This window comes from Gracilinanus agilis, chromosome 6 (genome assembly GCF_016433145.1).
Source record: "Gracilinanus agilis isolate LMUSP501 chromosome 6, AgileGrace, whole genome shotgun sequence".
NCBI classification, from domain to species: domain Eukaryota; kingdom Metazoa; phylum Chordata; class Mammalia; order Didelphimorphia; family Didelphidae; genus Gracilinanus; species Gracilinanus agilis.
Window position 1 is genome coordinate 297,815,419 of NC_058135.1, and position 12,626 is coordinate 297,828,044.

Here is a 12,626-nt window from a genome sequence, read left to right on the forward strand (position 1 = left end):
GAGAGGGGCTGGGCCGTGGGGAGGGGGGGCCGCTCTGCTCGGCCCCCATCTGGCCACGGCACAAACCTGATGTATTCCGAAGGCGGCTTTGCTAGCAAAGGCAGGGAGATGGCGGGCCGGCCAGCCTCGGTCAGAGCCACGGAGCCGTCCTCCTCTTCTCCTTGTGGACCACGTGGAGCCCCGTGGGCAGGGGGGGCTGGGCTGGTGGCCTCAGAGCCCCCAAATGACCACCCAAGAGAGGCCATCGAGGCATCCCCAGGGAGGTGCCCCGGCTTGGCCTCGGCCTGGGGCCGTCCCTGAGTTTGTCCATGACTTGGAGAGAGGGATGCGGCCTGCGCAGGCTAGAACCCTGGGCCAAGTGTAAGGGGAAAGTGGACACCCGGAAGTAGGTAGGTAATAAGCGTTTATTAAGCACCGCCGTGTGCCAGGCACCGAGCTAAGTGCTGAGACAAATGCGAGCCACAGAGTCAGCGGGTCCCTGCCTCGAGGCGCTTACGTTGGAATGGGCCAATGGGAAGAGGCTTGTGAAGGCCGCAGACCTGACCTGCCCCGCCAACATTGGGCCGCCCTTTGAGGGGAGCGCTCTTTGGGCCTCGTCCTCCGCTGGGCCTCGTCCTCCTCTGGGCCTCGTCCTCCGCTGGGCCTCGTCCTCTATTGGGCCTCGTCCTCCGCTGGGCCTCGTCCTCCGCTGGGCCTCGTCCTCCGCTGGGCCTCGGCTTGGATGAAAGGGCCGAGCCAGCAGCCCATCCCTTCGCCTCACGGCCTCCCGGAGCTCCGGGCCCTTATTCTGCCCCTCGGGGCCTCCAGGCTCTTGTCCATGGGAGCCCACGCTCCGAGGCTAGCTGCCAGGAGCCCAGCCCCAGAGGAAGAAGGGGTCGCCCTGCATGGCCTCCGAGAGGCCCCCTCTGCCTCCTGGTTGTCCCGTGACGACGCCTGCCAGCTGGGTGGCTCAGGGCCCTTCCTGGCCCCCGCCTGCTCCTCGGGGCGGTCGAGGGGCCCTTTAGAGCAGGCTTCCCTGGGAGCGAGAGGGCACAGGAACGCCTGAAGGAGAGGCGAAGGGCCTCCCAGCCCTCGATGTCTGAGCCGGCCTCCCTCCCTGGAGCCCCGGCCCTGCCCGCTACGACGCGCTGCCTCTTGGGTGCTTGGCTCAGCTCAGGAACCATCCCTGGGCCTGGCCTGTCTGGGGGAGCTGCTGGGGCCTCCCTCCGTCCAAAACGGGTGAGAGCCGGAAGTCTTCCTCGGACGAGGCGCTCGGCCCCGCGAGAGGACGAGCCACGACAGAAGGCCGCCGTCCGCCTCCTCAGTGACGTGGACAGGAGGCCGGTCTGGAGCCTCGAGATGTTGCCTCGAGCAGCACAGCTTCCAGGCCTGGGGTCGCGGCCCGAGGCATCCCCGGGCTCTCCGAAGGGACTTCGGCCTCCTCACGTCTCGGGCCTCCTCGAAGGATCCCCGGCTCTGAGAGAGCAGACGGACGGCCCTCCAGCCTCTGTCTGCTCGGACCTCCAAGGAGGGGAAGCCGAGCCCCTCTGGATGGGGCAGACCTCGCGGCTAGGAAGCTGCTCCTGACAGTCACCCTAGAGGCACCTCTGGGTGCCCCCCCCCGCCCCTGCTCCTGGCTCTGCTGTCTGGGCCAAACAGAACCAGCCTCAGCTCTCCCTCACGGCAGCCGTTTAGGCCCGCGGACGGCTCTCCTAGGCCCAATGAAGCACTTCCAGTCCCTTCCCTGGATTCCCGCGTCGAGGACTCAGAGGTTATCGCGGTCCTTCCTCAGCCTCAGCGCCTAGAAGCGAACCCAGCCATCCGGAGGAGCTCTGACCAGGGGGAGGACACCGACGGCCACCGGCAAGCACTGCCCATCTGGAGGCAGCCCGACGATGCCACCCCATCGTGCCGAGTTATGTGGAGGGGACCGACGGGGCCACTGAGACCCCCAGATCACTTCTCTCCTTTATTTTCTGTTTATTATCAGGCCAAACTCACATCCAGCTCCCTCCCGCGCGGCCCAAACCCCCAGATAAAGCCGTCAGTGGCGGAGCTAGTCGGCCTCGATGCCCCCCGACGCCAGCAGTTCTGCCTCTGGGGGGCTTTCCCCGTCCCACGTCTCTCGGGATCGGCCCGGCTCGCCGCGCTGCGTCGCTGAGAGCCGCCACGTCGGTTCATGCACGTCCCTCCGGCTACCTCCAAGCACTTTCTGCCGCTTTGTGGCGCTCCCGCCGGTGGAGCTTCTTGGGCTCACGGGCCGCACTTTACCCGGATCCCCGCCTAGTTTCGTCTCAGTAGATTCAGCCCACGGCGCGGCCAGGAGTCTCGGTAATCCCGACTCACGGACGCTGGGCCAGCGCCGGCCCAGCCTCCAGCTTGGCCTCCGCTTCAGGCTTGAGGAGGATTTCGTGTGTGCCTTTATCCAAGTCACGGACTAAGACCAAGTGGCGAAGGGTCAGGGCCGTTCACTGCTAAGTCCGCCTGGTCCCAGGATCCTCTCCTCGTCCCCTCCAAAGCCTGCCTCCAAGCTGGGCTGCCCTCTCTCCGCAGCGCCCCCCAGCCAGCCGTCGAGGAGGAAAGGAGGCGAGGCTGCCGGCGGCGGGGATCCGGGCTTCCTTGGCTAGATGGCCCCGGGCCCTCCTTTAGGGGTCCCTCACAGACTTCCCCCGAAACTTGGCCAAGCGCCCCGCCTCTCGCTTGTGCCGAGGAGTCACTCGTCCCGCCAAGCTCCCAGAACTTCTCCCGTATCCAGGATGGTCCAAATGTCTTTGCCAGGGACTCCGAAACCTCTCCTGCCAGTCAGTTCACCTGGGTCTGCGACACGACTTCATCCAGGCAACCTCATCCTCCGGATCAAGTCTTAGTTAATCATTTTTGTTCTGCTGTTTCTAGTAATAATCATTGTCCTTGAGGGGGCAGCTAGATGACTCAGCAGACAGAGAGCCGGGCCTTGAGACAGAAAGTCCTGGGCTCAAATGGGACCCCAGACACTTCCCAGCTGGGTGACCCTGGGCAAGTCACTTAACCCCCATTGCCTAGCCCTTACCACTCTTCTGCCTTGGAGCCAATACACAGTATTGCTTCTAAGAGGGAAGGGAAGGGCTTAAAAATAAGTGAGTCGTTGTCCAAGCACACGGAGAAGCGAGCCGAACGGTCTTCTCAGTCGTCAACTCCCCTTGCCTCGTTGATAAGTTGGAGGGATGTCAGAGTGGGGCAACCGGGATGATGGAGCCAGTTGGTGATGCTACTAAAGACCTAGAAGGTTTCAATAAGCCCCCCAAGAAACTCCCTAGCAAAGAGGTCAAAATGACACCAGATAAGGCATCGAACAGGGAAACCAACAGGAAACTCCTCCATCCAGAAGCCTCTGGGTGCTCAGACAAGAGGCCCACCAGGGGCTTAAAACCAGCACAGTCTCTGGCAAATGGGACGTGAAGTCAGTCTGGATCATCAGGCCACAGCAAGAGGAAAAGCCAAGTCCTAGCGGGTCAGTGCACAAGAACATGGAGGTGGGCACCAGAGCAGGGCATGCGCCTCCGGGGCCCTCCTGGACACCTGAAGATCACTTGGTTTGGGCTATCTGGTAAGGGCTCAGCAGTCCACAAAGTCCACAAAGCAAGGAGGAGACAACGAAGAAGACAGCAATGGGGCCACGGGCAGAGGCCCCAGGAAATGAAAACAGAAACAAGGGCCTGAGCCCAGGCTCGGCTCTCTGTCCAGGCCGAGGTTATACACAACAACAGAGGGACGTTAGGATTCGGTCACCTCGTCCAGACGGCAGCTTCCAGACAGAGAGTGAGCAGGACCGCGGTGGTACAGAGGGCAAAGACCTGCTCCAGGACCTCAGTTTTCCTTATTTAACTTCCTCTCTACCCTTTGAAACCATTGCCATACGGCCCCTTCCAATTGCTCAAATGAAATTCAAACTTGGACGTTTTCCTTGAGTTTTATGTTTGAATTTCACAGTTCCTATTCGTTCCCCTGGAATGTTGGGAAATCCTGGATTCTATTAAAGGATTCTATTCCGTTTTTCAGTTTAAGTCACTGTTGGTCATGAATTTTCCCTTTGGAATACTGTATTCCAAGATCTCCTTTCATTGTTCATGAAACTGCCCTGTCTTGTATGATTCGGATGGCGGCTCCTTAGTACTTGAATTCTTTTTTATGACTCCTTGCAGTATTTTTTTCCTTTGACACGGAAGCTCTAGATTTGGGTTCTGACCTTTTCCTTTTGGGGTTTCATTCAGGAAGTGATTTGTGTATTGTTTCCCCTCTCATTTTGTTCTTGGTTCTAATATACTTGAGCAGTTTTCCTTTATATTAGCCTGAAATAGAGTGTCCAGACTTTTTTATGGTTTTCAGGGAGTCTGATGATTCCTAAATTCCTCCTAGACCTTTTTAACAGATCAGTTGTTTTTGATACCAGCTATATTCCATTTTCTTTTATTGTTTTGTATTCTTTTGATTTTGTTCTACTCTTGCTTCATAAAGTCACTGACCTCTGTTGGGTCTATTCTCATTTCAGGGAGTTTACTACTTGAGGCAGGTTTCGCAATATCTCGTCGAAGCGATTGATTACTCTTCCAGTTTTTTCCTCTCCAGTTTTCTATTTCATTTTTTATTTCTTGCTTTATTTCTTTTTTTTAAATCATTTTTATTTTTTAGAAAAGTTATCATAGTTACATGATTCATGTTCTTACTTTCCCCTTCCCCCTCCCCAACCTCCCCTCCCCTCATAGCTGATGCACATTTCCACTGGTTTTAACATGTGTCATCGATCAAGACCTATTTCCAAATTGTTGATAGTTGCATTGGTGTGGTAGTTTTGAGTCTACATCCCCAACCATGTCCGCCTCAATCCATGTGTTCAAGCAGTTGCTTTTCTTCTCTGTTTCCTCTCCTGCAATTCTTCCTCTGAATGTGGGCAGCGTCTTTTCCATAAATCCCTCAGAATTGTTCTGGGTCATTGCATTGCTGCTGGTACAGAAGTCCATTACATTTGATTTTACCACAGTATATCAGTCTCTGTGTATAATGTTCTTCTGGCTCTGCTCCTTTCACTCTGTGTCAGTTCCTGGAGGTCTTTCCAGTTCACATGGAATCCCTCCAGTTCATTATTCCTTTGAGCACAATAGTATTCCATCACCAGCATATACCACAATGTGTTCAACCATTCCCCAATAGAAGAGAAGTCCCTCGTTTTCCAGTTTTCTTGCTTTATTTCTTCTGGGTCTTCATGTAGTCCTGGTGGAAAGTCCATTCCCCGCCTCGGAGTCAATGGTTTTAAAGTGTGTTATTCTTTCTTGTCCAGGTTTTTCATATCTTTGCATCTGAAATAATTCTTTACTTGATTTTCCTCTCCTCCTCCTCTTCTTCCTCCTCTTCTCTCTTTGTTCCACAGAGATCTGTTCCTTATTGTGCTTCTGGGTGTGGCAGTCAGCCAGCCCTGGTTGGTTCTCTCTCTCTCTCTCTCTCTCTCTCTCTCATTCAGCCAGCCCTTTTGGTCCTCAGCTTGATGCTCAGAAGCTCCTCCCTCTCCTTATCACCAGCAGTGGGTCTCAGGCTTTGGCCCCCGGATCACCTGTGTTCCTGTGCTGACTTCCACCTTCGAGGGTTCCGTTTTTCCGGATCTTGAGCTTCAGAGCACTGGATCTTCAAAGGCCCTTGTAGTGCCTCAGGACAGAGTGATAGAGACCTTGGACCCCAAAGCCCTGGTATCTGCCAAGCCAGATGCCACCGTGAGGAAAAGCACATCCAGCTGGTTACTGCTGATGTTAGCGGCTTCCGCTCTCTGTGGCCCTAGATAAAGGGGCTCGTACGTTATACAGTTTCTGGGCAGTTCTTGTCAGCTGGGAGGCACGTCGAGGTGCTGATGCCTCGGAGGGGTCCCCCTTCTCCTTGTCTCTGGGCTGACTTCGGTGCCCTTCTGGATGTAGCAGGCACTTGGGGCTTCTCATTTCGCATCTCAATCATTTTTCTCTCTGGTCTTCTTACTGGAGTGGAGGTGTAGGAACTGGGTGGTCTTCCTCCTTTCAGGAAGGGGCCTGAGGCCAAAGCGAATGGCTGCAAACACTGGGAACGTTTAAGTCATGTGGGGCTTGTTCTGCTTGGTTAAGAGCCCAGAGGGGTGACTGAAAAGGGTAAATCTAGGCTTGGCATCAGGAGAAAATTCCCAACACTCGATGACTCCTGAGGACCGTGTATGAGCGACAGACAGAGGCACCATTTAGCTGGAATGGTGTGTGAAGGGGAATCACACCTAATAAGGCTGGAAAACGTCAGCTGCAGCCAGACCGTGAAGAGCCTCGAATGCCAGCGGAGTTCCTATTTTCTCTTAACTGATTGGGTGTGAGGGGTGAGGGAGACGGAGAACTTAAGAATGGAAGTCCTCAGAGACTACAAGGAGGGCGCTGCTTCCGCTGGAAATAGAAACATGCGAAAGGGGAGAAGGTCCCGAGTTCTGTTTTGGACATGTTGAGTCTGTGGTCTTCCTCTGACAGAAAAAGAATGGGGGAACTGAGCTTGGCCATGGAGCAGAGAATCTCGCTCTGAGGACCTGACAAATGGGCGACGGGACCCTCCTTCAGTTGTCTCGCCAGTTCGGCCTCTAAAACTTCTCTCTCATCCGTTTTCCCTACCTCGTTCCAGAGGCCACTGTTCTAAGCCGGACTCGCCATACCGTCTGTCGCACTAACTACTGCAGTAGCCCCCCCCCCCCCAGATCTCTCTCCATCTCCTCTATCCCATCTCTGCTGGGTCGCCTTTTCTATGGAAAGAGCTCGTCCCATTACTCTCTCCAGAGCTGCCAGGTCTGCTATGGCTCCCCAGCGCCTCCCGAGATAAGTTCCAGTTCCTTAGCCCATCACTTGAGACCTTACAAGACCTGGCACTGGCCTCCCGCCATCTCCAGTTCTCTGCCAGATTCTCCAACGTCTCTGTGTCCAGCACCTAAACAACGTACATGGTCCCAGCACACGCAATACCCTTACTTGTTCCGCATGCTTCGAAGCCCAGTTTCAATGCTTGCTCCTCCAGGAAGCCCCTTGGCTCGATAATGATCTTTCCTCTCAGATCAGGTGTTCTCTGAGAGGAAAATCAGATCTTCTTTTAAGGCTTTGGGCCTCCCCTGTAGAGGAGAAGGCGGCTAGTGCTGGGCCTGTTGTCAGGAAGGCCTGAATTCAAATCTAGCTAGGCTGGCCCTGGGCGAGTCATTGAATGTCTCTCTGCCTCCGTTTTCTCAACTATGAAAAGGGGAGACTAGCAGCCCCGACTTCACCGGAGCGTTGTGAGAGAACCATTGCAAAGCTCTGTGCCTGACCCATAGTAGGCGCGCACCTCGCCCATGGCCAGCACAGGGCTCTGTGCACACAGCAGGGGATTAATAAGTGTTTATCCAGTGAAATTTAGCTTCCTCGCCTAATCTGGAGAGCGGACAAGGTTGAAGTGGAGAAAAAGGATAAAAGCTCCTCGAGAGGCCGGGGCCCGAGCCAGCCTACGCTCTGGTTCTCCCAGGGGGACGGAGGACCGCGAGGGCTCCTTCCCAGACTAGGATCGGCCCCCAGAGGGCATCTCGTCAGTGTCCGTGGCGTGCCCTCCTTAGAGGGTTCTTCGTCGGCTTCGTTTTTTCCTACATTCCCTTCTTTTCTTTTCTTCAGGGAAAACCAAGAAAAAATGATCTATTTTCTTCTCCTTGACCGTAAAGAAAGGTATCCCAGCCACGAGGACGAGGACCTCCCCCCAAGGAATGAAATAGGTACAGGCCCCGCCCCCCCACTCGCATGGGCAGCTCCCTCCCCACCCCCTCAGATGGCCAGCTCACTCCCATGCAGACCAGTTTCTCACCTAAGTCCCTCAGAAGAGTGCACTAAAGCAGTGCGCCGAGCAGCACCCCCTTCCCTGGGCTCTACCCATCTGCCCCTGTCAGGGCCCGTTCTAGGTGGCCTTCGGTGGGTGTCTGGCATCCCCAGGCTGTGCCCGCCTGGCATCATGGAGTATGAGGAGAGGGCATGAAAGGGGAAAGCCCACCAATGTGGGCAGTGATGAGAAAAGCCAAGTCTTCACTGCCGGCCCGGCCAGGCTGAGCTCCCCTCGCTCCTAAACATGCCTCAGGCTGGCCACCCCCAAGGGATGTGGGGGAAGGGAGGCCGACCTGCCCTCTTCCCTCTCCAGACCCTCCCCGGAAGCGTGTCGACTCTCCAATGTTAAACAGACACGGGAAACGGAGACCCGAGAGGAAGTCCATGGAGGTCCTCAGCGTGACGGATGGCGGCTCCCCTGTCCCTGCCCGCCGAGCCATTGAGATGGCCCAGCACGGCCAGAGGTGAGTGTCGGCAGCAGCTCCTCAGGACCCGGCTGGGCCCATTTCTCCTGCCCTTTCCTCCCCTGCCCTGCCCTCCCTGCCCTCAGCTGCCCTCCGGGCAGAGCCAAGGCCGTCCCCTCGGCCCTTTGCAGGCTGGGGAGTCGGGGCTGCTGGCCTGCCCCCCGGAAACAGGCTGGCCTTGACTGGCTGGCATTCAGAGTGCCCGGCGGTGCTTGCTCGCTGAGCTGGCTGGCTCATGCTTTTGCCTGGTCAGCTCGAGGCTTGGGCCCCCAGGGATGGGGGGGAGCAGAGAGGTCATTAGGGTGTGGCCGGGGAGGCGAGGGGACAGGGCGGCAGAGGAGCAGGGCCTGGGGAGCTGCTGTGTGATCCCTTTGAGGAAGGCCGGGAGCCTGTCGTGTCTGATGCCCTGCAAGCAAGGCCTGCGGGCTACTGTCCCTACAGGCCAGGAGCAGGGCCTGGGGGTCACTGCGTCTGACCCCTGGGAGCAAGGCCTGCAGGCTTTTTCTCTACCCTCAGGGAGCAGGGCCTGACCTAGAACCCCCGAAATCAGGGTCTGGGAGGCTGCTGGGTCTGCACGTCCATGAGTAGAACCTGTGGAGGTTCTGGGGGACCCTCCCACCAGTAGGGCCTGAGGAACTGCTGTCCCTGACCCCTGGGAATAGCCCCTGAGGCGGTGCCAACAGGGCTGCCAGCCAGCTGCCAAAAGGACATTGACTCTGAGGGGTTCTTCCTCGGGCAGAGTGGCCCAGGGCCTTCCCTCCCCAGTGCTGGGGCTCGGAGCCTCGGACTGAGAAAAGTGGTCCCCCGGCTTCCGCTGGGGATGGCCAGCCACAAGGCCAAGCTGCCTTTGGCCTACCTCAGCCCATACCCGCTTCCCATCCATGGAGGGGAGGGAGGAAGAGAGAAAGCTGGGACCCAGCTGGGCACTGAGGCAGGCCTTGGACCGGGGTGGCTCTGGGGCCTCTGGCTCAAGTGGTCAATGGGCAGTGAGTGGCAGCCAGGAAGAAGTAGGGAGAGCTAATCCCCCAGAGCCCCCTAGCCTGGGCATTATGGGGTCAGGCAGTAACGGGCGGGGTGGAACCAAGTCTTCTGGGGGAGCAGCCTCGGTTGCTCAGAGGGTCCTGCCCAAGAGCCCCAGGAGGGCACACCGATGTCCCCAGGGACAGTGGGGTCTCTCTCAGGGCCAAATGCTGCCCCCCATATACACGCTTCCTTCTAGCAGAGAGAAGGCCACCAAGGCAAGGACTCAAGGAGGGAGGGCTCTTGGGACGGGAAAGGCAAAGCTGCCCTGAGACTCCACTCCAGAGTCCAGGGAGAGAAGGACGGCGTTCTTAGGCCCAGCCAATCTTCCTGGGCAGGAAGTCCCCCCTCGGAGCACCCTGCTGAGCCAAGAAAGGGGGCCAAGAGCTGCTGAGGGGGAAGGCCATGTTCCCGGGAAAGGAGGCTCCCGACCTCCCTCTGAGGCTCCGGAGGCCCCAGTCAAGTGTCCTGAGCTCACACTAGGATCGGGATGGGGGCGCAGTACACTGTGGACACACGGGGGCTACACTGAAGTCAGCTAGAGGCCCAGTCGGGGCACCCTGGGGTCTCCTAGTGCCATACCACAAGCTTAGGAGGAGCACACTTGGTTTATACTGCAGGCATACACAGGATACCCCAAGTTCTCCCTTGGCTACACCACAGGCTCATTAGGGGCACACTTGGGCTAAGTAGGCTAGGGCCTCACTACAGGCACACTGAGGATGCCCTAGGAGCACCCTTGGGCTACACTGCAGGTCCCCTGGGGGGGGGTTGGGCTAGCACTCACTCCAGGGATGCATGGTGAGAAAGGGGGCTCTGGAGGCCCAAGGAAAAGGGGCTTTGGGCCTATCCACCTACCTGCTCCCTGGGCAATCCCAAAACTGTTGGGGTCAGCCAGGCCTCTCCTTGGGCTTCCAGATGCCTGGGTTCCTTCTGCCTCCCTCCCATCCCCTTGGCCATTCGGCAGCCTCCCAAGGAGAGCTCTGGCATGTGGTGGCTGATGGGGTGATGGACAGAGCAGGAAGGAGATTCTGATTGCAGAAGGCCCTCCCTTCCAGGAAGGCCCATTCTCTGGGGCACTGGGAGGTCCAAGTGCCCCCGAGTCTCCCAGTCAGTGACCCTGGGAGCTGAGCACGAATCGAGGAGGTGACCTGCTGAAACTTCCTGCAGCTCCTCAGTCAGAACCTGCCAGGCAGGCGAGCGGGTGGATCAGACCCCTGTGGAGATTGCTTGGAGGCGTCTGAGGCCCCACCACCACCACCACCACCCAGTGGGTGGCCAGGCCAGGGCTAGCAGTCATGTATGAGAGGATGCCCTGCCTGTATGCCTCCCTAGTTCTCCCTAGCCTCTGTGTAGATCCAGGGAGAGACCCAGACCCTGCCTCAGCCCCTCAGAGCCCTGCGGCTCCAGCTCCCAGCCTGGGACCATCTCTAGGGGGCCTGTTCGGCCTGGACAGCTGAGCCCCTGCCTTGGCTGGCCATGCCACTACCAGTGAGGCAAGGGCTGGGTTGGGCCAGGGACGTGTCCTCGGCCCCAGGGCCACACCAGTAACTCTGTTTTCTCACTTTGTTCCTGCCATAGTAAAGCCTTGTTCAGTAAAAGCCTGGATATCTCTGAAGCCCATCCCAAATTCAGCAAAGAAGACAGGTATACACCCTGCCCAGCCTGTTCCCCTCTCCTCACTGCTGAAACCTTAAAGATGCAGGACACGCCAGGCAGAGCAGCTGGCAGGCCCCCGGGGGGTCAGCAGCCCCAGGCTGGGCAGCTCCGGGCAGCCAGTAGGCCACTCTGACGCCTGGCCCCAAGCCACTCTTTCTCCTAAGTCGGGCCCAGCCTCAGGGTAGCCTGTGGGCATTCCTCTGCCCAGGAGGGCAGCCTGGCAGCCAGGGGCAGAGAGGGCAGGGCCTGCCATCAGGAAGTCGGGCACAGGCTCTGGAGGTACAATCAGAGGCCCGGGCCCGGGCCCGGGTTCCCTTCCTGCTGCTTCTGACTCGCTGTGGCCCTTGGTCTTCCTGGCCCTCCCTTTAGGCCTGATGAGATCAGAGGGTTGGATGAGGGTCTCTGTGGCTTCTCCAGTTCTGTCTGTGATCCAGCGAGCTCAGAGGGCCCGAGCATGCGCCCACCCAAAAGACAGCCCCTGCCGAGGGCACTTTCTCACCATGAGAGCTGTCCGTGGATGACTAGTCAGGGAGGCCTCCAGTACTCCAAGGCCCAATACTGGAGCTCCAATTCTGACCTCCACACGCATGTTCACATACGTAAGCACCCAGCTGCATATCCATATGTGCCTGGGCATGTGTGTCTCCCACATGTGTGTGAATGCGTTCTCATACAGAAGCATGAGCCTGACCCCCTGGCTGGGCGCTATGCCCTAGAAAGCCTTGCTCTTCTGAAGAGGGATTGAATGCCAGGAAACTGAAGGTGGTCCCTAGAACCCTCCTCAGCGTTGCTGGCTGGGCCCTGGGCCCTCAGCCTTCTCCTACCTCCCTTCCTGGGCCTGAGGGAAAGTTGGGGTGCAGAGAAGAAGCACCCTGCTGAATCCACTGTGGGGCTCTTCAGGACCCAGCCAAACCCCATCTCCAGGCCCTGAACTCTGGAAACAGATCCCCTGTGTGCCAGGGAGTAGGCAGGGAAGGGCTCCGGGGGGCCCAGCCTTTGGGTGCCAGGGATCCTGGCAGCCCCTTTCCAGCCCCCACTCAGAGCCTGGGACAGACAAGAGCGGGTGGGTGGGTCCATGCCAGCCTGCCCTGCGCTGCTGGGGCTGCTGAGTCCCAGGGATCCTGTCCCTGGGCCTGTGCTTTGTGGGCTCAAGGAATACTGCATCTTTAAGGGTCAAGCCCCCTCCCTCTGCAGGCGCACCTGGTTGTCTTGGTAGCTGAGGCTGTCTCTCTGTCACCTTTCCCAATGGGCAGTGGCTTTCTCTCTCCCCTCCCTGTCTCCCCTCTCACTCCCACACCGCCTAGCTCTCTCCTCCCCTTCTTCATCCCTTCCTCGTATCCTCCGCAGGTACTACTGTTCTCCCGTCCCGGGGCAGGGTGCCAGGCTCTGCCGTGCCCTGTCTCAGGACCTAGGCTGTGACTTGGCAATGTGCTGCCGGCTGGGCCCCCACTGGCCTGGGGCTGGGCCCTGAGCCCTCCCTCCCTCCCTCCCTCCCTCCCTCCCTCCCTGACCCCCCCCCCATTTCCTCCTGATTCTTGGTGGGAAATCAAGACCTCTCCGCTCACGTGTAAATCGGGGCTGAGCAGGGGGCCCTGCGCCCTCAGCGGAGACCAAGCCGTCCTCTTAGGACTGCAGTTGCCAGCCT

The 12,626-nt window shown here is 58.3% G+C and overlaps 1 protein-coding gene across 1 annotated transcript in view; it reads left to right on the forward strand.

Annotated features, from left to right (window-relative positions):
- The first annotated feature begins 3,204 nt into the window (after positions 1-3,204).
- BRSK2 (BR serine/threonine kinase 2) overlaps positions 3,205-12,626 on the forward strand; it is a 23,904-nt gene continuing 14,482 nt past the window's right edge. The window contains exons 1-7 of the mRNA XM_044682088.1: positions 3,205-3,282; positions 5,535-5,720; positions 5,786-5,848; positions 7,645-7,735; positions 8,152-8,302; positions 9,009-9,066; positions 9,418-9,420. Of these exons, the coding sequence (XP_044538023.1) occupies positions 3,205-3,282; positions 5,535-5,720; positions 5,786-5,848; positions 7,645-7,735; positions 8,152-8,302; positions 9,009-9,066; positions 9,418-9,420 (630 nt within the window). The remainder of the gene's footprint in view (positions 3,283-5,534; positions 5,721-5,785; positions 5,849-7,644; positions 7,736-8,151; positions 8,303-9,008; positions 9,067-9,417; positions 9,421-12,626) is intronic.